General features: G+C 51.4%; 1 protein-coding gene across 7 annotated transcripts; it reads right to left on the reverse strand.

Annotated features, from left to right (window-relative positions):
• Positions 1-1,619: 1,619 nt before the first annotated feature.
• Positions 1,620-21,783, reverse strand: LOC101954978 (uncharacterized). Of its 7 annotated transcripts, none has more exons than XM_078032923.1 (8): positions 21,498-21,783; positions 20,983-21,110; positions 20,597-20,695; positions 19,396-19,452; positions 18,855-18,943; positions 10,137-10,263; positions 9,755-9,850; positions 1,620-4,799 (listed from the first exon to the last, which is right to left on the reverse strand). In XM_078032923.1, exons 2-8 carry the CDS (start codon positions 20,996-20,998, stop codon positions 2,815-2,817), a joined length of 2,469 nt encoding a protein of 822 aa, XP_077889049.1. In that variant the 5' UTR covers positions 20,999-21,110; positions 21,498-21,783; the 3' UTR covers positions 1,620-2,814. The 7 variants fall into 7 exon arrangements, with proteins under 7 accessions (XP_077889049.1, XP_077889048.1, XP_077889050.1 ...); XM_078032922.1 differs by lacking the exon at positions 21,498-21,783 and adding an exon at positions 21,199-21,491; XM_078032924.1 differs by lacking the exon at positions 20,983-21,110.
• Between the last annotated feature and the right edge of the window lie 1,403 nt (positions 21,784-23,186).

Genomic DNA, 23,186 nt, shown 5'->3' on the forward strand with positions numbered 1-23,186 from the left:
TTCCCTGACAGGGCTCCCACCTTGCCTCCCTTCGGAGCCCATGCCTCACACATGCCTGCCCCTGTGGGCACTCCGCCCCTCTCCTGGTGGTTGAAGGGGGACGAGCGCGGCCTGTCTCCGGGAGCCACTCTCCTGTTAAGGTGTTCCTCTGGGTGGCGTGGCCATGTGGGGGAAGCAGCGGCCAGGAGGTTAGAAGTGAGACTCGGGTGCCAGCGCACCCCAGCCCAGCCTGCTCTCTAGGCTGAGACCGCTGAAGCCATGAGCCCCCACGTAGACTTCCTCCTCTAAAGTCGTCCGTCAGTCTTCTAGTCACAGCAGCAGAGCAAGCCAACAAGAGCGCTGGCCGACGGGCTCCCCAGCCAAGGGGCTGCCGGAACCACGCTGCAGGCCAGTCCTCGGGAGGGAGCCCTGGCTGTGGAGGGCGGGCAGGGAGCCTGCAGAGAGCTCAGGACATGAAGCTGGGCTTGGAGGTCAGGGTCAAGGGTGCTGTGGGGGGGAGGCACCGAGGCCGCAGGGCAGGAGCTGGGAGCGCCTGACAGTGAGGACTGTGGCTGAGGGTCAGACGAGAGCCATCTGGAGGCAGCGGGTGACAAGGGGGAAGAGCAGAAGCCAGTGTGCAAGGGAGTGTCCAGGGGGACCCACAGCAGGAAGGTGAAGGGGGACGTGATGACTGGAGGGGACTGGGTCTGTCCGGTTTCAGAGTTAGGGAGGGGAGGCGTGGTGAAAGGGACACGGCGAGGGGCAGACCCAGCCCCAGAGGGGTCCTGGAGTCCTGGACACAGGCGCACTAACAGCACTGCGCTCCAGGGCATGTGCAGCTGTGAGGGATTTCACCCGACTCCTGAAGGGGCTGAGCCACAGGAGGCCTCTCAAAAACAGGTAAGTTGCCAGGGTAAACTGTGGGTCCCTGGGAGTCCAGACCCGCTGCTGGGGTCCGATCTCCTCACACTCGGGGCAGCTCTGGACACAGGTGCTCTGCCACGGAGACCTGCTGACCCCACCTCTCCTAGGGCCTCTGAAGGCCACAGGATGAACCATTGACTCTGTGAGTCCAGCAACAACGCCTCGCATGGCCACCAGTGCACCAGGCCCTATGGGCAAGGGGATGGCACAGTCACGCCTGTGGTCAGACAGTGAACACAGCCTCTCCACAGAGTGCGGCCATGTCGCAGGACGTCCTGGGAGTCCCGACTCCCCAGGACGAGATGGCCCTTGTGCAGCGCTGACACCTACCCAGGAAGGGTCCTTGGCCCAAGTTCTTGGCTCCCTCCTGCCCCTTCCCCTCACTCTGGGTGGACTGGCGAGGTTTCCCTTCACTCCTGACCTCCCTCGGCCGAGCGTTCTTTTCACCTAAAGATTAAAAGAGGCACACACTGAACACTGACCCTGGGCAACGCCCTGGCGTGCACAGGTCCAGGGAGGGCAGGCCACCCTCCAGGGAGTGCCCCAGGCCCCCTGCCCCATCATCCTCTGAGCTGCCAGGGCCAAGTGCCAGGAAACCCAGATCCCAGAAGATGCAGCAGTTCCACACTCAACCCAGATCTCTCCCTATTCCCCAGTGATCTGAGCTCAACTCGTGTTAACAGCAATGCTTCAGGACAAAGGAGACAGTGACTTCATTTCTTTTTGCTTAGGATTTTCTTGAATTTTATTATCAAATCTCTACTATAGAAACACTAAACAAAAGGGGAACATGAGGGTAAAACATCACTAGAGACGCAGAGCACAGTGGTTGGGACACGACCTCTGGAGCCAACCTCAGCTCTCCTCCTTACTAGCTCTGGTCCTCTGCTGGGTTCCCCGACATTTCTGCCTCAGTTCCCCAACTGGAAAACTGGGGTAATGGTAGTACCTAGTTAACGGGATTAAACAATTTAATATCTGAAAAACATTTAAAACAAAACGGCAAATGATAAGTGCTCTATGTATCTGAAGAACAAAACGAAAACATCTTAAATTAAGTGGGTTAATTTCTCCATGGGCCTCACAGGTCCTTATCCATAGACACATTTTTTAGATCTGTTATGTAGATATCACACACAATTCTATGTTCTTTTAATTCCTTTGTGCTATGTATATTGAAGCCATGTCCAAAGTTATAATTTATAGTGATTGCCTAAAACAAATTACAAATACCACCCAAGGAGGGAGTCATGAGCAGAGACAGGCAGCGGACCCTGGCCCCAGGTGGTGTCACCTTGGGCCCACACCAGCCTCACCCTTCCAGGCTGCACCCTTTCTGCCCTCAGTGATCTCACACACTCATCTTGTCTAAGGAGTTCATCTTGAGCAACAGCAAACACCCCACTCAAAACTATACTATTTCCCATATTCTACCCCTTAAAGGGCACTAAACCCTGCCCTTATAAAAGCAAAATCTATTTGCATTTCTGTAATTCTGCATAAAATGGTGTTATAGAGATTTCCACCCAACATCTCAGCTCCATGAGAAGTACATTCCAGTCCAACCCGCTCTGCACGAGCCCCCCCGACAGAGCACACGATCACAGAGGTGGGAGCACCTGCTGAAGGGTGCCCCCCACCAGATCCTCAAGCACAGGCTCCTGGTGGGCTGCGTCCGGAGTCCAGAGCTTCCTTCTCTGTGTTGATATGAGGCTGAAAGGGCTGAAGACTACAGAAACCCTTTCCCTAATTTTCTCATTCATACCATTACTTCTAAGATATTCCCTACTGAATGAGAAAGGGGGAAGTCTTATTGAATTCTTAATGAGAAGCTTTCCCTTTTGATTTTATTTATAGGGTTTTCTCCCATAGGTTATCAAATGTACAAGAAATGAAAACCCTCTGATCAATTCAAGGACGTTTCTCCTCGCTGTGACTCCTCTGGTGCTGAAGCAGGGCCGAGTGGCCGCTGAAGGCTCTTCCACACTGGCTGCATATGAAGCGCTTCTCTCCACTGTGCATTCTCTGGTGGATAATAAGGGAGGAATTCTTACAGAAAGCTTTCTCACAGTGGTTACACTTGTAGGGCTTCTCTCCAGTGTGGTTTCTCAGGTGCACAATAAGGGAAGAGCTCTCATTGAATGCTTTCCCACATTCATTACATCTGTATGGTTTCTCTCCAGTGTGAGTTCTCCGGTGTGCAATAAGGTGAGAGCTACAGTTAAAGGACCTTTCACACTGATTACATTTATAGGGTTTCTCACCAGTGTGAATTCTCCGATGAGCCACTAAGTGACAGCTCTGACTGAAGGACTTCCCACATTTATTGCACTCATAGGGTTTTTCTCCAGTGTGAGTCCTTTGATGCCTAACAAGGTGAGCCATTTGGCTGCAGGATTTCCCACATTTGTTACATTCATAGGGCTTAATTCCAGAATGAATGATTTCATGCTTAGTGAGGGCTGAGCGTTCTCTGAATGCTTTGCCACATTCCTGGCAGTTATAGGGTTTCTCCCCTGTGTGAGTTCTCTGGTGGGCAATGAGATGGGAGCTCCAGCTGAAGGATTTTCCACACTCAGTGCATTTATATGGTTTTGCTCCAGAGTGAGTTCGTTCGTGTTTACTAAGGGCTGAGTAATCCCTAAAAGCCTTCTCACACTCGTCACATTTAAAGGGCTTCTCTCCAGTATGCATTCTCATGTGGGCAATGAGGTGGGAGCTCCAGCTGAAAGACTTCCCACACTCTGTACACTCAAAAGGCTTCTCTCCAGTATGAGTCCTCTGGTGTCCAATAAGATGGGAGTTCCAGTTGAAAGATTTCCCACACTCATTACATACATAAGGTTTTTCTCCTGTGTGTATCCTCTTGTGTACAACAAGATGAGAATTCCAGCTAAAGGCTTTTCCACACTTGTTACATTCATAGGGTTTTATTCCAGTGTGAGTCCGCTCGTGTTTAGTAAGGGCGGAACGATTCCTAAAAGCTTTTCCACACTTGTCACATTCATAGGGCTTCTCTCCAGCATGACTCTTCTTATGCTGAATCAGGTACGAGCTCCAGATGAAGGACGTGCCACACTCACTGTACTCAAAGGGCTTCTCTGCATTGTAAGAGCTTGTGTGTTGAGTGAGGAACGAGTCATACCCAAAGACTTTCTCCCACTCATTGTATTTACATGCTTTCTCTACAGCACCAAGTTTCTGATGTTCCATAAAGGATGAGAAGTAAAAGATATTCTCATATTCTTTGTAATCATACTGGTTTTCTCCCATATGGAGTCTTGGATGTTCATTAAAGGATGGGCTCTGGTTAAAGATTTGATGGCACTCCTTATACTCATACAGTTTTTCTCCTGTGTACATTCCTTTATGATCACCAAAATGTATTATATGGTTGAAAGACTTAACAGCATCAGTACATTTGAAAAGATCATCCCCAGTTTGCATTTTTACAGGGTGAACAGGGTGGAGGGACTGGTACAGGGCTTTGTCACAATCACTGTTTTCACAGGTGATCTTATCTGCATACATTATGGCTGAGTTGCACCTCCAGCTTTCAGCATGCACATCAGGTTTATAGAAATGCTCTAACTGAGAAACCCTCTGACAAGGAACGAAGTTTACGCTCTGGCTATACTCTGCCCCAAGTCCACAGAATTCAGAATTCAGTCCTCTCTGAGACAGGACTTGTTTTTGCATGAAGACCATTTGCCTCATAGCTGTACTCTGGTTTGTGTGGTACATTTCTAATTGGTCTTTACATCCCCAAACTCCTAACCTAGAAAACCAAGGATCATCCCATATGTATCTTTTCAACTTCATGCCGTGGGATTGTTCTTCATTGAAAGAACTCTGTGCTGGGATCAAGGCACTGCTTTCATGATCTCTCATCCACTCTAAAAAGAGACAGAAAGAGCCGTGAGGACACGGAGACCTAGGCTGGAAGGGTGATGAGCTTCATAGTCCATGCTATTGGAAGGCAACAGTGAATCTGTTCTCTGGAAGCCAGAGAAATATCACAGCAGACAAGAGTGAGAAGTGAACACTGTTTACCAGAACACAACCCACACCACTGAAGAGGACTTTCCCATGAAAAGCAGAACCAGAACAAGGGTGTGCAGAAATGAGCAAACTTTGTCAGACTGTGTGCTTAAAACTGCACATCACCAAGATGGTCTGCTTCAGGACTGGCCCTGGCCCACTCCTGGGAATTGAGGTCTTGAAGTATTGTAACTGGTAGAGACTGTGACATGCTCCAGCCCTTGAAGTACACCATACCTACTCCTCCAGGCATCTCTGCAAGCCCTGTTGATCCTGGTGAGCTCTCTACCTGCTTCTCCAGGCATCTCTGCAGGCCCTGCTGATCCTGGTGAGCTCTCTACCTGCTCCTCCAGGCATCTCTGCAAGCGCTGCTGATCCTGGTGAGAAGCTCCCTCCACCTGCTCCTCCAGGCATCTCTGCAAGCCCTGCTGATCCTGGTGAGAAGCTCTCTCCACCTGCTCCTCCAGGCATCTCTGCAAGCCCTGCTAATCCTGGTGAGAAGCTCCCTCCACCTGCTCCTCCAGGCATCTCTGCAAGCCCTGCTGATCCTGGTGAGAAGCTCCCTCCACCTGCTCCTCCAGGCATCTCTGCAAGCCCTGCTGATCCTGGTGAGAAGCTCCCTCCACCTGCTCCTCCAGGCATCTCTGCAAGCCCTGCTGATCCTGGTGAGAAGCTCCCTCCACCTGCTCCTCCAGGCATCTCTGCAAGCCCTGCTGATCCTGGTGAGAAGCTCTCTCCACCTGCTCCTCCAGGCATCTCTGCAAGCCCTGCTGATCCTGGTGAGCTCTCTACCTGCTCCTCCAGGCATCTCTGCAAGCCCTGCTGATCCTGGTGAGAAGCTCTCTCCACCTGCTCCTCCAGGCATCTCTGCAAGCCCTGCTGATCCTGGTGAGAAGCTCTCTCCACCTGCTCCTCCAGGCATCTCTGCAAGCCCTGCTGATCCTGGTGAGAAGCTCCCTCTACCTGCTCCTCCAGGCATCTCTGCAAGCCCTGCTGATCCTGGTGAGAAGCTCTCTACCTGCTCCTCCAGGCATCTCTGCAAGCCCTGCTGATCCTGGTGAGAAGCTCCCTCCACCTGCTCCTCCAGGCATCTCTGCAAGCCCTGCTGATCCTGGTGAGAAGCTCCCTCTACCTGCTCCTCCAGGCATCTCTGCAAGCCCTGCTGATCCTGGTGAGAAGCTCTCCACCTGCTCCTCCAGGCATCTACACAAGCCCTGCTGTTCCTGATGAACATCTGCTTTCCCTCTGGAAGGATGGAGTTCAGGGATTGCAGTAAGGTGTGCTGGCACTCTGCCCACGTGAGCAACACCTCAAACACCCTAGACTCTCAGGCTCAGGCAGGTTTTCCAGCAGAAAACACTTCACATGAGCGTGTGTACCTCCACTGAAGAGCTGATGGAGACCTAGGCCAGGTTTCCTCTTGGCTGAGCCCTGCACACCTTTTCCTTTTGCTTGTAGGCCTTCATTATGATAAACCCCAGATCTGAGTACATTGATACCTGTGTGTATGTGTCCTCCCAGAGGGCAATGAACCTGGGTTGGTCGTGGGGACTAAAAGGACAATGAATGCTCTTAAAGTATGGGGGGAAAAAGGGAAGGGAAGGGAAGGGCAGGGTGACAGGTTCAATAAAAGATGGGAATGCAGGCTTAGAAAATAACGTGCAAATCACCAAAGAGTGTCCTGACTTACTTCTATGTTAGAACACCTTCATCATTCCCATCTTGACACCTGCCCCCCAAAAAAGAAGATGGGTGGGTTGAGAGAGAGCACCACCAGCAAGACAGGAGCTTATCTGTGATAAAACGCTTTCACATTGTGTCTTTATCATGGAGTCCAGTTGAAGACATGAGATTCACCAGCTCAAAGAGCAACACCATCATGGTCTCAAAACACCCCCTAAGGTTACAATTCTTGTGAACTACACAATCATTTTTAGAGCAATTACACAAGATATGGTCTGGAAAAGCAGGTGCATGACAAAAAAGCCAAGGGAGTCGCAGTCTGACCATCTGCACTCAAATACTGGTGCTGCCCCCACCCTGTGTGGACTTTCCTGATGACTGGCTGAGAAAGAATCCAGCAAAATGCTGCCAAATTCCCTCCTTTCCCTTCAGGAAGAAATCCTCACTGCTGAGGCAGCAGCCCTCCAGCAACAGGAGTCTGCTATTATAATAGATGCTCACATGCTCGGTGGCTTACAGTAACACAAGTTTATTATGGTACAGTTCCGGAAGGCAGCAGCCATCAAGGTGTGCCCTCCCCAGTGGCTCTGGGGAAGCCCTGCCCTTGCCCCTCCAGCCTCGAGATGCTGGCTACCCTCTGCAGCTTGAAGCTTGCTCCCCATCTTCAAAGAACAGCACTCCCACCTCCACCTCTGTCCCACCTCCCGTCTCTCTGACCCTCCTGCCTCACTTTTGTTGAGGACCCTCATGATTTCATTTAGAATCTATCCGGATGAGCCAGGATGATCTCATCTCAGAATCTGTAATTTATTCACATCTGAAAAGCCCCTTCTGCCACACAAGGTGCCCTGTTCGCACACACTGGGGGTCAGAGTGTGGACTCCTTTGGCAGCCATCACACAGCTTCCCACGAGTATTCAGTAGGACCAGACTTTGTTCTCTTTCTCTAGCTTCTCTTCTCACTTCCCATGCACCACCTTTCTCTTTACGCACCTGAATTCATCGTAACAGAGGCTTAACTCTGCTTGAGAACTGGCACTGATTACAAACTTCACATTTAGCTCTGAGATGTGAGTGCACCTTCATATAGTTCTCAGATTCACTCCAGAGAAACTTAAGATGGTAGCTGACCAAACATAAGACCAAAGAACCTTTCCTGTCCAGCTCTACACAGTGCTGGTGGCCCACGGAGCATGCACCAAAGACAAGCCAGAAGCACAGGAAGTCAGTGAACATGACAGAGCCAGGACATCAACCCCATCCCTCTGGAAAGGCGATTTTAAAAGTGGCTATATGGTCAAAATCAGATTTTCAGAATTCTGTAAATGAACCAGAGCCTTCAATCAACCAGAAAGTGTTAAACAAGAAAAATAACAGTATCAATAAGGACAGTGACCTTTGTGGGTTTTCAGTAATGTATCCTAGTCCTATCAGGGGCTCCCCAGCTCATCCGTAGTCCTGAAAAATAATATCCCACGTGTCCAATAGTGGGTGATAAGCACAGAGCTGGAGCTTCTCCTAAGCCTCATTCCCAAACAACAGTCAAGAGTGGTCCTGCTTGGTGGTCCCTAGAAACCCCAACAGAAAAGGTCACCTCTGTCTTACCTGATGGGGAACTCACAGAGAGCAGCAAGCCTTGAGGGAGCTGGTCAAGCCTGCCCCTCTAAGCTGTCAGGGGCAACAGCAAGCAGCTAGGTCCAGCAACACCCAGCTAGGGCCATGAAAAGGACAAGCTCAGGAGTGAGAGGCACACAGGAGCTCTGAGAAGCCCCAACCAAGAGGGCCACACACCCACATCGACATGAAAACTACAAAGAGAGAGAACTGTCAAAGGAAGAACTCTGAAAGCAGCAGGAGACAACAACTCCTCACACACAGGGGAGCCTCAACAAGTGGGCTTACATGAGTGCTTCTCATCAGAAACCATGGGACAAAAGGAAAAAAACCGTCTGTCCACCAAGAATTTTATATCCAGTAAAATTACTCTTGGAAAACAAAAGAGTCAAAGAGATTCCCAAAAAACAAAACCTGGAAGTTGCCAAACCCTTCCCTAAAGAAATGCTAGTAGCCGGGCACAGTGGAGCACGCCTGTAATCCCAGCAGCTGGGGAGGCTGAGACAAGAAGATCGCAGGTTCAAAGCAGCCTCAGCAATGGCAAAGCACTAAGCAGCTCAATGAGACCCTGTCTCTAAATTAAAAAAAAAAAAAAAATAGGGCTGGGGATGTGGCTCAGTGGTTGAGTGCCCCCGAGTTCAATCCCTGGTTCCACAAAAAAAAAAGAAAGAAAAGAAATGCTAAAGGGAGCCCCTGAGGCAGAGAGGAAAGAACCACAGGCAGCGACTGCAAGTGAAGACCAACAAGAAAACCACAGATATGAGGGCAAGAGGGGGCATGTGTCTCCGGCTGGTAACTCCCATTTTCTATTTGATTCAAAAGGCGATAACAGAGCAGCAGTTATAAAATCTCTGCTAGACACACAGGAGGTGACTCCTGAGAACAGCACAACAGGAAGGCAAGCCACAGCAAAGCAAAGCTAAAATACGGTCAAAATAGACTGGTATTAACTAAATGAGTCTGTTACAAGTTGAGATGCAAACTGCAGTGCCCAGAACAACCAGGAAAATGACTGGAAAACGTACAACAACAGAGCAGCTGCGGCCCGTGGGGTGCGTCCAGGTGCGGCTGCGGTTCTGGTGGGAAGAGCAACCTGAGCGAGCAGCAGCTTTCAGGAGGCTTTCACTTTACGGTTTAGCAGCTTCGGTTTGAGACATGAATATGCTGCCTAAATAAAAACAACTTTCTTGGTTTTTTCATTTTTAAAAGAAGAGTTTGTGGCCACAGGCTACAATTTGGGAAAAACAGAAAAAACAAAAGTTTTAAAGTTAAGTAAATGAAAGAGGAGTCATCTCAGAGAAGGGACAGCAGAGAAGGTGAGTGCCATCGAGAGGTGCCCAGGGCTGGGAGTGGCCCAGCGAGCTGTTCTGACAGTCAGGTGGGGCGTCTGTGCTGAGAACACAGCAGGAAAGTCAGGTGCCAGGGAGGGAGCTCCTGGGAGGGAGGCTCCAAGGTCCCGAAGCAGGTGACCCTGGCCTCAGCCCCCTTCTCTCACACAGGGGCCTGCCCTCACCTGGACAAGAGCTCTCAGGACACGTCTGCTCCACCAACCACGGTTCTTCTCCTTGTTCCAACAGGGAAATGACCTCAGGCTTGGCAATCTGATTCCCTGTGTGTGGAGGGAAAATGGGACTGTGAATCAAACAGGAGACAGCAAAGACAGACCTGCCCAGTCCTTCCACAATGCCGGGCCTGAGAAAGACGCTGTCCACTCCCCCAATGGTGCCCCACTCAAGACATCCCCTTGACCAGTCCTCATGCAATGTCCCACCAGGACCGAGGAAGCACGGGTCCTCCTACCTCATGAGTACCGGGGCTCCAGATCACCTCAGCCCTGAGAACTGGCCCCCGCCAGGGAGCCCCTGGGGCACTGCCATTTTCACAGTGTCACTCACCCACAGAGAGCAGGTGCCCATAGGTCTCCAGCATCACATCCCGGTACAGAGTCCTCTGCACAAGATCTAGTTGCCCCCACTCTTCTTGGGTGAAGTCCACAGCCACGTCCTCGAAGGTCACTGGTTCCTAAGGAGCACGGTTTCTCAGCCAGGGCCCCCCTCCAAGGTTTCCAGGGAAAGAACAAGACTGAAAGCCTGGAAGAGGAGACTGGAGGGAAGGGCCTCCTGGAGACAGTCAAGAATCTGGCCCTTGTCGGCTGGGTCTCACCCAGGGCCCACATTGGGCAACTGGACGTGTGGGGCCCCAATAACCACAGCAAAGAGGAGCAGGTGTCTCCCAGTAACACCAGGTGGTGTGGACAGCTCACCTGGGCAGTCCCCTCCCAGCAAAGGCAGGCAATGAAGCCCAGATCAGAGTGGGAACAAGCTAAGGACACCAACAGCTAGAGACCACGGGGCTAACTCTGTGCTCCCACATGGGAACCCAGGCCCGGGAAGGGACTGAACATTCACATATGACCTCCTGGCCACCGTGGGGAAGCTTCCACCCCAGACCCTCTCTGTCCACTCCCAGACCCTCCCAGTCTACTCCCAGACCCTCTGAATGCATCCCCGGATCACCCCCAAGTTCATCCCAGACCCTCTCAATCCCTCTCAAGGACTGGAGCTAAGGGTGCAGCAGGATGACCCAGAGTGGCTGGGCCAAGGGTAATCAGTCACAGTAGCCATCAAAATATGTGACCTAAATAAAACCCGCGCTGACATTTTTGGGAATAAGAGAACAGGAAACTATAGGGAAAGATGAAGCCTGACTTTTACAATGAAGACATCCCTGACAGTTCCTCTCAGAGATGAGTTGTGTGCCTCAGGCACCTGGCATCCAGGGGGGCACAGGGGGAAGTGAGTGATGTGTCCCCAGAGTTCCTGCTCACCGGGCCTCACAGCCCACCATGCACATGGTCCTGACAGGGGCAGAGCCAGCCTAAGACAAACACCTGCCGAGCAGACAGGTGTGCAGAGCATCACTTCTACTCTGAGGGTCCCTGGACCCCTCCCTGCCCTCCCAGCACCCACCTCTCTCCTCTTCTGTCCTTGCTAGGCACAGCTCAGACACAGCCTGCCACCTCTAATCTCAGTGACCAGCTCTCTCTGCACCAGAACTGCACCTTCCACTCACACTGAGACTGGCCTGAAGAGCCGTCCCTGCCGCAGTTCCCTGGAGACCTGCCAAGGCCCCACAGCCACTTGTCGCAGCAGTCCCTTCCCCACCTGTGCCAAGCATTTGCGGCAGCGAACATGCACTAAGTGTAGAGACCAAGAGCCCTGGTGCCGAGTGACTGCTAGGCCGGGGGGCTCCTGCCGTGGGCTCCGACCCTCCGCAGCACAGACGGGGCTGGCACATCCTGTGAGCCACTTCTGACTGTGGGGCTGTGGGCTCCGTGCTGACCTCCTGCTTCTCTCACAGCCCTGTCCAAACCTGTTTGCTTGATGGCTACCTGTGTCTCTGCACTCTGGGATTCTGTCTGAATGGGACACAGGACAGAGAAGTGCACAAACCCTAAGCTCATGAGCTTTCAGAGCACAACACCTGTGGGGCAAGCTGGGAGGCCCTGCTCACTGTCCACACACTTCCCGCTACCTGACCTCCCTGGGGTGGCATCTCAGCTGGCCTCCACAGCTACCTGTGCTTCACCAGGTTGCAGGCATACTGCCACAAATTCACCTCCCAAGACCCCAGAGGAACCACCGATTTTTTTTTTAAAGCATTGAAGAATCACACCTAATAGACACTGCTCGGAAGACAAATGAATAGAATGAAATCACTGGAGGAGGGTTTTGCAACCCCTAATAATAAAGTGGATGCTGACAACAACCACGGACAGCAGCTGGGCCAAGGAGAAAGGCCAACAGGGAGCTTTAGGATGGGGGTGGAGGGTAGGGGGATAGGAAGGGTAGTAGAATGAAACAGACATTATTATTGCTGTGTGTATATATGTGACTGCATGACCAATATGATTCTGCAACCTGTACACTCAGAAAAATGAGAAATTATATCCCATCTGATTCAAATGTATGATATGTCAAGGTCATTGTACAGTCATGTGTAACTAATTAAAACAAATAAAATTTTTTAAAAAGATGGGGGTGGGGGCATATCACCACCTGCTAATCCATCCTTCGCCTGAAAATCAAGCAACCAGACATTGTGTGCCTTCTGATGCAACAAAGCAGGAAGGGCCAGAGCCACACAGAAGTACTGTCAAAAATACCAAACGGGTGGGCTGGGGATGTGGCTCAAGCGGTAGCGTGCTCGCCTGGCATGCGTGCGGCCCGGGTTCGATCCTCAGCACCACATACCAACAAAGATGTTGTGTCCGCCGAGAACTAAAAAATAAATAAATATTAAAATTTCTCTCTCTCTCTCTCCTCTCTTTAAAAAAAAAAAAAAAAATACCAAACGGGCCTGGGGCTGTGGCTCAGCAGTAGAGCGCTCGCCCAGCACATGCGAGGCCCTGGGTTCAATCCTCAGCTTCTTTATTAAAAATAAACAAACAAAGGTATTGTGTCCAACTACAGTTAAAAAAATAAACATTCAAAAAAAATACCAAATGGATCTGCACAGCTCCCTAGTCCAATTGCCAGTTCACAGGACACGGGAGCAGGACTCATTTGATGACATCACAAGGAAAAACCAGGCAAACCAACCAAGGCACCAGTTTTTTCAGCATACCAGGCACAAGCCATGTGTGGGTTTTCTGTGGATCCCGATACGAACAAACCAACTCTAAGAAGATATTTGGGCTGGGCATGGTGGTGCACATCTGTCATCCCAGCCCCTCAGAATGCTGAGGCAGGAGGATCACAAGTTCAAAGTCTGCCTCAGCAACTTAGCGAGGTTCTAGGAACTGTCTCAAAATGAAAAATAAAAAAGACTGGGGATATACCTCAGTGGTAAAGTACCCATTTACCAATCCCCAGTACCAAAACAGAGAAGATGACATTCTGGGGACAAGTGAGCCAGCCTGAAGTGCACAGGTACTAGGCAACGTTAAGGAACCAAGTTAAATTCCTGGGTGATAAATGCTCTGTGGCTACAGCCTAAAAGGTACCTCTCTCTTACAGACCCAGACATTCTTACAGGTGAAATGATAGGATCTGAGACTTGATTCAAAATACTCATTTTAACAAGAAGGCGGCTGGAGCAAATGAAACGGCGGGAGCTGAAAGCTAGCAGGCGCTGAAGCTGAGGATCATGGGGGCTGTGGAAGGCTTGGAGGCAGGGGACACCCGCACCATCACCACAGTGATGAAAGGGACTCTGCAGAAGTGACTGAAATGGGGAGGTTCTCTCAGAGTCTCAGGTGATCCAATGTGGCCACACAGTCCTCCTGGGAGGGAGGGAGGCAGGAGGGTCAGCCAGTCAGAGGATGGAGGCAAAGGTCACAGCACTGTGCTGAAGACAAAGGGCACAAGCAAGGAGGGCGGGTGGCCCCTAGAAACCTGACCGGCAGGAAAGCAGACTCCCCTAGGGCCTCCAGCTGGAACAGACTTCCATGCTCCAGAACAGAGAGTCCGTGTTGTTCTAAGCCATCACGTCTGTGGTGGTCTGTCACAAAGGACTGCTGTACGTCTACAGTATATGCAGGTGTGGTGGTGCAAGCCCACACTCCAGCTACCAAGGAGGCTGAGGCAGGATGGCAAGTTCAAGCAAGTTCAAACCCAGGGAACCTAACAAGTCACTATCGCTACATAAAAAGTAAAAAAAAGCTAGGAGTGTAGCTAGCAGAAAACTCCAAAGAAAACATATGCAAGCGCATGTGTGTATTTGTGTGTGTGAAAAAACGGGTCAGCAGCACCAGAAGTTCCACATAGTGTGTCAGAAATGCTGACCCAGTAAATGGAGCAGAGGAAGGCTGCAGCGGGAGCAAGGATGGCTCTGGGCACCTACTTAAAACACAGTGAGGCAGGAGGGAGTTGGGCTGGAACACTCGCAGCAGAGCCAGACTCAGGATGGCTCCCCGTCACCCCTCCGTGGTCCATGCCACCAGCACTGCACTTGCACCTGGGCAAATCCCATGGACCCAAGTGTGCAAAGTGGGTTCCCAGGCTGCCGCCGGAGTTGAGACCCCTGCAGTTCGGCCTGGGGTCTAAGTGGCCCAAGCTGAGACAGGCAGCAGCACTGACCTGCGGATCCTGGCCACTGAGGCCCACCGCCTCCAGAGAAGGACTTGTCACGAGGGCGGGCCTCTATTCAGCTGCAGCAGACACACACACAGCCTCACAGACCTTCCCTGGTAAACACAGACAGACCAGAGGACCCCTGGGACAGCAGAAACACCTGCCACCCAGGAAGACGGACTCGGCGGCCAGGCAGAGCAGCACCCAACTTTCAGTGAACTGTAGGTCCCATTCTCAGCCTCTCAGCCCAGGAAGACTGCAATGGAAAATGAAGCAGACTAGAGAAACACTCTCTGGGGACACGGAAGGAGTCCCAGACGTGGAGAACAGAGGCCCTGCACTCAGCTCAGGACCCCCGAGAGCTCTGTGGAGGTGGGAATGACGGCCAAGCCTCCCTCTCCCTGAGGACAGATATGGAATGCAAAGAGAAATAACAGCCAGCAATTTGTTGAGGAGGCCCATCATTCAGCAGAGGACCCCAGAGCGAGAACCTAAAGAAGGAGAAAGTTACCCCCACAGTTCTCTTAAAATAAGACACACACACACACACACACAGCCATAAACAAAGCTCTTCATTTGAAAAAAATATACCAAAAAACACATGACACAAGTTAAGACAAGCCACAGACTGGATGTGGCAAAGCATGAGGGCCCAGAGTGCATGGGAAATACCTACACAGCAGGACAGCAATGTCTAGAAATCCAGGGACAAGGGAATGACACAGAGAGAAAATACAAATGGCCAACCAAGACACCAAAAGATATTCTATCTCACTAGTATCCAACTAAAATAATGCAGCAGGACTTTGGGTCATAAGGTCATTTCCCTGCTGAGCCACACAGCAGCAGGCCTGGGAACTCAGCAGCACTCCCCTCCAGGGACATGCTAGGGCAGGTCTCACAGCGGCACAGCCGGAATCCACGGGGACATTCCCCACGTGGTTTAGGGCAAAGACAACAGAGGCAGGCCTCACACGCTCATCCAGACGAAAGGGTGGCAGGGTGAGCTTCCCCGTGGGGCCACCTGGCGTAACCCACCTCTATCAACACAGGCCACCTCAAAGTTCCACAAAGGAAGCTTTAAAGAAGCAACAGGTACAAGGGAGGAAACTTCACAAAGATCAGATTGTACATCTCTGCTGTCTACATAGTTTGTCATGAAAAAGTATTATCTGTGTACACACCAGATCCATGACCGGCAGCTCTGGAGAATGAGAACCACCGAGGACAGTGTAAAGAAGGAACCCAGCAAACGTGACCACACATCACTCCTCAGAGTGATGGGACTGGTGTTTGTTCAACTGCCTTTTATATTTTTCTATAACTTAACAATCTGTCAAAAGAATATTTAAAATGAAAATTTCCAGAATTTAAAAAAGGAGATATTATCAAACTCGGAGGCCTGAGGACTAAAAGCAGGAAGAACCAGTCCAGCTGAATACTCCCCCATGCTAGTGGCCTCACCTCAGGGACAGTAAGAGGACACAGTGAAGAGCTTCCAGAACTGCACATGAAACACAAAGTCCAAGAGCTGGGGGCAAGTCCTCCCCTAGTGTGGAGACGCAGGACCCACACTATTACCTGCTGCTTTGGGGTGATGGGAAGGAATGAGGCCTTCAGCTCCAAAGAAGCCCTTCCAAGCCAAACCCCCTTTCCCATGATGGCTGTGAAGATGCCCCACCAAACCCAAGAAACCTTTGCACATCACTCCGTGCACAAGTATGCACTTGTCTAGGCCCTTCCCATATCTGCTTACTCACAACCCAAGAGGGTCTGAGAGAGGAGTCCAAGGTGTTGATCGGGCTTAGCTGCCTGCCCCAGAGGCTATTTCCTGATTGCTCATCACCTGGGTTCCGTGACAGGCTCTCCTTCATGGAATCCTGGGCAACTGGCAACCATTTCTTTGGTATCTCTTTCTTCCCCCAGAACTGGAATTGAACGCAGGGCCTCTCATGTGCTAGGCAAGTACCCTACCCCTGACTTCAACCCCAGTGCTTGTTATTAGTATCTTAATGTAAACTCTTTGCAGAGAAGAAAAAGATAACTAGACAGTCAAGAAGGACCAAGGATGGGTGCAGGGTATTACTAGTGTTTTATATACCTGTTTTATCATGCAGAAGTTCCTGGTGAATTGCTACAGAAGGGTTTAAGAGCATTTCCACATTGGGGAGGTTGGCTGGCATTTTAGATAGACTGAAATATTATCACTGCTGTTACTATTGTCCCTTATTCCATGAAATAACAGGATCTGGGCTCCTGCTAGCTGGCACTTCACTAAGTAGCTTGTTCCCAAGAATGGACTGTGCAGGTAATGAGGGATGACAGCATTTGATGTTCTCATCAGGTAGATGCTTTATTTCAATAAATATTTAACTTGGAAGGAACCCTAAAAAGACACAGGCTCATCTGTGTTCCTGAAGTCATTGATTAATTTAAAAAATCTCACAATTCAAGTCCAAGTTTCCCACAGGGAAGAATCCAAATGAGTGTAGGAAGGGGGCCAGGAGCATGGTCTCAGAAATCACAACTCTTCAGACATTAGAGGGTACTGTTGTTTTATTTTCTCAGCATTAACTCTAATAGGTTCTCAGAAACCCTGACATAAATGAACAGCACAGCACAGCACAGCGGTCAGTCAGGCTTCTTCATGGCACTGTTACCGCTAACTGGTTCCCAGGAGACTGATTCAGGGCCCGCCTCAGCCTAGGCTGCTGCATTGCTGCTCTGCTACACATCTAGGAATGACAGTATGCACGAGGACAGCAGTGGACCCCACAGCTGCCCAAGTCCAGACCCAGGAAAGCAGCACCCACATCACTGCATCCAGGCCCTTCTCCTTCCCAGGAAGCAGCACTGCCTCATGGGGCTACACAATTATGATTCACTTCCCCTTTCCACTTTGAAAATGCAGATTTTATAAATTTTTCAAATTTTGGTGGAGGTGTAAAGTTAAGTGATGTAATTTGTAAAAGCTTTATAACACAGTGCCTCACATTTACTTGATTCGTTAACTTATAAATAAAAGACCTAAATAATGTAATGAAACTATTTATTTGAAGACCTAAATAATGTGATGAAATTATTTTCTTTGCCTTTTATAACCGGGAATCAACAAAGTAAATGGAAGTTTGATGAATTAGAAAAAATGGATTAAAAATCTCCCATTTAGAAACATGGGATAATCTTAAGAAACTGAAATCAGTTAAAACATGTGCCTCAGTCATGAAAAGGAATAAACACTGATGCATGCCCCGACAAGGACACTCGAGGCCAGAGACCATGGTTCCACGGACCCGAAGCCTCTGCACAGGCAGATCCATAGAGAAGGCAGGGCTGGGGGCAGGGGAACAGGGAGTGACTACTAGAGGGTACCGTATTTCTCTTCAGGGTGATAGAAATGTTCTAGAATTAGATGCTGGTGATGGATGTATAACTCTGTGAATATATTAAAAAAAAAAGACCTATGAGATACTTTTAAACAGCACAGTTTATGTGGATATTTCGACAAAGCTATAATGAAAAAAAATTTAAGTGCCTGCCTCTGGTGGAGACTGGGCAGGAAAGGGAAAGGGACAATGCCTGTCCCACAAGTCTACTGTCCTGTTTCTCTCAGGAGCCACACTGTGCCCTCAGTCCTGAAGCCCCCGGCTTCGACTCCCTGTATCTCTGACCTTGCTCTCCTCCCCAGCTCCATCCTGCTTCCCACAGCCCTGCCCTCCACACTTCCAGGAGCACCCCTCCAGCCACCTCTGAACTTGTACCTCCCGATCCCAACACTTCTGAGGCTCCAACCCTCCCAGGGTGGAGTCCTAGCCCTCAACCAGAACGCAGGTTCTTTCTGGTCTCTCCAGTCTGAAAACTAACTGGGGTCAGTCTTTGTCTAGACACTGGCACACCCAGCCCCAAAACACACCTGAGGTGCTGCAGGTGAGGCCCTTCTTCTACAATGCCCGCCTGGATGATGCATGCCCTCCTGGCTCCGATCTTCCACAGCTGCTCTGTGCCCACTGGCCTCAACACAGTTGCCCATCTCCCAGGCATCAGCTGGACTGAGCTGCTCAGGGCCCTCCCCACAGAACACAGGCAGCCCAGGCCACCTATGAGATGGCATTAGCTAGTGAATGACTTCTCTAGAAAGGAGTCTGGGAGGTTTTCAGGGTAGCATTCCTTCACCTGTCAAGGAGGGCACTATCCACATCAGCCTCAATCAGATCTGAATACATGAAACAGGAACAGGTGGGAGGAGGAAAGGGGGGCTGCCAGCCAAGTGGGCCACCCTTCATCCTCTCAGAACCCTAGGCAGAGTTGTGGCTCAGCACTCTGGACAGGCGGGTTGTGACCGACTCTAAGTCATGGACCACTGACTGAATTCTCCCCACCGGCACTCGAAACATGAACATCTGGCTGATTCCTTCTCTACCCAAACCCTTGCTATTGTAAATTGAGTAACCACCATGATTGGGATGGCCAGTGGCAACGTGGACACACATCCTTTGGGAATACAGTTCCCCTTCAGGAAAAAGGGGAAGCCCATCTCACCTGGACCTGGGCTGCTGGGTGCCCAGCAGCCCTCCTCCCCTCCTCGTTGCTCCCATCCATGTGCCACGCAGAGTCCTGAGGACACAGAGCTAAGGAAGGAAAAAGAAGTCACGGAGGCAGCTCTTTCCTTACAACAGCTCCACCCTCCAGCGCTCCCTCCTGTGGGCTGAGGAAGACTAGCTGCCCTCCCTTCATGGGAAAGGAGTAGACTTGCTTCTTCACTCAACAGACGAAGGCAATGTGGCCCAGAAAAGGAAAAGGCACACAACTGAACACACCAGTCCCTCGCCGACACCCTGTCGTGGGCAGCAGCTGGAGCCCTGACGGCTGCACACTGACTCCCACATCCTGCCCTGGGCTGACATCATCACCCTTTCCCCCACAGGAGCCCTCCAGCTCTGAACAGGGTCTGATGTGGACCACAGATCCCTGCCCTGAAGAACCCCCAGGTCCCCGCTCTGACCCCAGCTATGGCAGATCAGTGCAGGGTGAGGCCACATGTGGCAGTCAACATGGCCAAGGACACTGGCTCTCAACTCACCCCAGGAGGCCCACGGGTCAACAGCTGCCATCCCCCAGGACTGGTCCATAAGGGCACCTGCACAGAAGGATCAGGTTAGGGCTGTGACACCAAGCCAGGTGAATAAAGGTGACAAAACAGAAGAGGGCTGCGACTGCGGCTCAGCAGTAGAGCGCTGGTCTCGCAAATGTGAGGCACTAGGCTCGATCCTCAGCACCACATAAAAATACATAAATAAAGATACTGTGGTCATCTAAAACAAACAAAATAAAAATGGAAAAGGAGACTACCTCACTGAGGGGAATGACAAAGTTCCCAGAGCCGAGGTAGGCGGCTTTGTAAGGGAAATGCACACAGGAGTCAGAGTTAGGAAATGTATCCACAATGTAACCATAGGACAATTAAAAACCACCTTTTAAAGGCTTGAGGTATCTGACAAATACAGTATTATCTAATTTTTTTTAAAAAAGTTAACTACTAGGATACTTTCTTGATGTCTAGAGATGAAAATCTCACTTGAAAATAAAACATACCACTGACATCACACTATCGTTTAACTGTTTTTAAATTACAGATCAATGCAGCTGGGAATAGTGGCACATGCCTGTAATCTCAGCAACTCCAGAGGCTGAGGCATGAAGATTAGAAATTCAAGGGGACAGCTTCAACAACTCCATGAGGCTCTGTCTCAAAATAAAAAGAAGCAGGGATGTTGCTCAAGGGTAAAGCACCTCTGGGTCAATCCCCAGTACAAAAAACAAAAAAGTAAAAGTAAAAAACATGGACAGCTTTAAAGACATTTCTATTATAGTATGATGCTCTTCCAAGAAACCCCACAAATTGCCAGAAAATCTTTTGAGTTAGTGTCACTTTTCAGGAGCTGACTGTAAAATATAAACAAGTCAGTCTTTTTGTTTTTAAAAAACAGCACTTTTTTATTAGTTGTTGATGGACCTTTATTTTATTTACTTACTTTTATGTGGTGCTGAGAATCGAACCCAGCGCCTTACACATGCTAGGCAAGTGCTCTACCACTGAGCCACACCCCAGCCCTAACAAGTCAGTCTTTTATGCCAACTTTCTCCCCCTTACCAGCAACCAGTTCTAATTCTCTACTAAGACAGGCAAACCCTCTCCCATCCCCCGGAATCCTCAGCCCTGACCCAGTGCTACAGCAGGTCCCATCTAGGGAAGGCCCAGACAACACAGGATTTGGACTCACCCCACGAGGCCCACGGGTTGATGGCCGCCATCCCTGAGGACAGATCAACCAGGTGCCTGTCCAGGAGCACCACCTGCCCAAGAGCACCTGATTCCCAGTCTAGAGACAAAAGTGGAAAAAGACAGAGTGGTCCTTTTTCACAGAAGACCCAGTGGGAACAAAGAAGAAAGTAACCCACAGAAGTAACTAAAGAGTCCCCGTAAGCATTACAAGAAAACATAATTTACATGGTAAAGCGTAACAGAATTTCTGGAGAGAAATGAAGGGTAACTTGAATAAACCCAGGGTGCCATCTGGATAAGGGTGAAAACTTATCATTCTCAAGAAAGGGAGTCGACTTAGACGGAACTTTCGGATCATCTAACAAAAATTACTGTGAAATCTACCTGCAGATACAGTCATGGTCTAGGGCTGGAAGACGGGAAAGTGGGAGGTGACAGCTCCCATTTGGGTGCAGGTGCCTTCTGGGATTATGAAAATGTTCTGGGATTAGACGGTGGTGACTGCTGCACAACTTTATGGAGAGATAACAAAACCACTGAATTGCTCGCTTTAAAACGATGAATCCTGTGTCTCCTAATCTTTAAAAAAAAAAAATGCACCTGCAGGACCTCGAGGCCGGTGCTGGCGTGGCCGAGTCGGGGCCGGGGGGCGGAGCAGAGCGACCGCCCGGGCGGCAGGCCTGCGCCGGAGCGCGGACCCGTCCGGAGGCCCGGGGCGCGAACAAAGCGCGGCGGGCCGCTCGCACGCCACGGCGCCTGACGCCAGCCGCCGCCGCACGCCCAGCACCGGCTGTTCCCACCCACGTCTGACGTCCTCCTGCGCCGGCCGGGACGCGGAGCGCCTGGGGCAGCGGGCCGCTGCTGCCGCTCGGGCGGGCCCCGCGAGCGGCCCGCCTTACCTGGCTCGCGGCCCCCCTGCGCGGCGGGGCAGGTCGCGCCCGCCCGAGCCGCGGGCCGAGGGCAACGGGGCGCGAAGCCGGCGCGGAAAGAGCCAGCGCCGACCCCGCCCTAGAGCCGCGCCGGCCCCCACCACTGGCGCCACCTCTCCGCGCCCCCTCTCCCGTCCCCCGGCTTCCGGCGGCGGCAGCGGCAGCGGCCCCACTGCCCGGGCGAAGGCCTCACGGCGGCCGCGGACAATGGCGGCCGCTCCCCCGGCGCCGACCAGGACGTGCCGCGGAGGCTGCTGGGAGCTGTAGTTCACAGAGCCGCGCTTCCGGTCCTGGCCGGAAGCGCCGCGAGGGCCGGCACCCCGGCCGCTCCGCTGCGCGACCGCTTCCGCGGCTCCGGGAGTGTACCCCGCCAGCCTTCCAGGTTGCCCTCGCCCGCCGCCTGGGAGACCCGGAGCGGGCGGCCTGGGGTCCGTCTGCTGAGCGCGCTGCGCCTGTCCTCCGAGATGAGGAGCCCGGTCCTGAGCCCCCCTCGCCTGCGGGGCACGCCGCTGCGAAGGCCGGGCTGCCCCGCACCTGCCGATGGCGGGCCCAGGAGCAGGACGGGGAGTGGAACGGGCTCCAGCCCGGGCCTCTGGCCCTAGTTGGCCCATGACCCCAGGCGGAGCCACCGGCGCCCAGGGTCCTAGGGCCTGACCTGTGCGGGGCGTCTTCCCCTCTTCACCTTCTTACTGGGAAAGTAACTTTTGACGCCAGCCGGGCTCAGGCATTCACTGATCGCAAACCATGACAGCCAGGATCTACAGTGTAGGGAGGACAGGAGAGCACACGAGGAAGAAATGGAGTACAGTGGCTCTGGAGAGGGGTGTGCACACCATAGTTTGTGGAGAAGCCATGGATCAGCTTTGACAGGACGGGGAGGGTGTCCCCAGGAAGCACGTTGACCCTTGGAAGACACTTTTGCATGTGCAAACAGATGGAGAGGTGGGTCAGGCAGAGAGGGGAAAGTGCAGAGGCTGAGGAGCATGTTAGAAAATAAGTAGGTGACTTAAGCTGCTGGAGTGGAGAATGTATAGAGATGGACAAGAATGAGGAGAAATGGGGGGCAAGAAGACACATTCCTTAAGGAGACCAGAAAGCTGCCAACATAAAGTTGATCAGCTGTATGTTTACTTAATGTCTCTTGTCCTTCAAGACCCAGGACACCAAGATAAGAATCTAGTATAATTTTCAACATTCTGACTTTGCAGGAAGATCTGAGCCTAGCCCCTCTAAGCAGGATGAGTTACCCCCTGATGGAAACTGAGGCTGCCCCCACCCCGTACACACACACATACACACTCACACACACACAAGCAAGAGCAGTTGCTCTTGAGTTCTGAATGGCCACTTCAGAGGTAAGACTTCTCCAGAGCCACCTCAGGGAACCAGAGTTGAGAAAATGATCAACCAGACCACAGTTTGACCAAGATTTGATTATACAGAGTTCCTGCCCCGGTCACAGTTCTTCCTCTGTGCCAGGACTCCCTTTGCCCCTTTGTCTTCCTGCTTTGACGTCCAGATTAAAGTTCTTCCTTCTCCACTACTCTTCCGTTGGCACCTTGGGATGGGGGTGGGGGGTACTGAGTCTGTTGGGACCCAGTGGAACCAAGGCCTTCACTCTAAAACTGGTTGGGCAGCTAATTGGAGAAGGAAGTGTAG

The sequence above is a fragment of the Ictidomys tridecemlineatus genome, chromosome 15, assembly GCF_052094955.1.
Source record: "Ictidomys tridecemlineatus isolate mIctTri1 chromosome 15, mIctTri1.hap1, whole genome shotgun sequence".
Lineage (NCBI taxonomy): Eukaryota > Metazoa > Chordata > Mammalia > Rodentia > Sciuridae > Ictidomys > Ictidomys tridecemlineatus.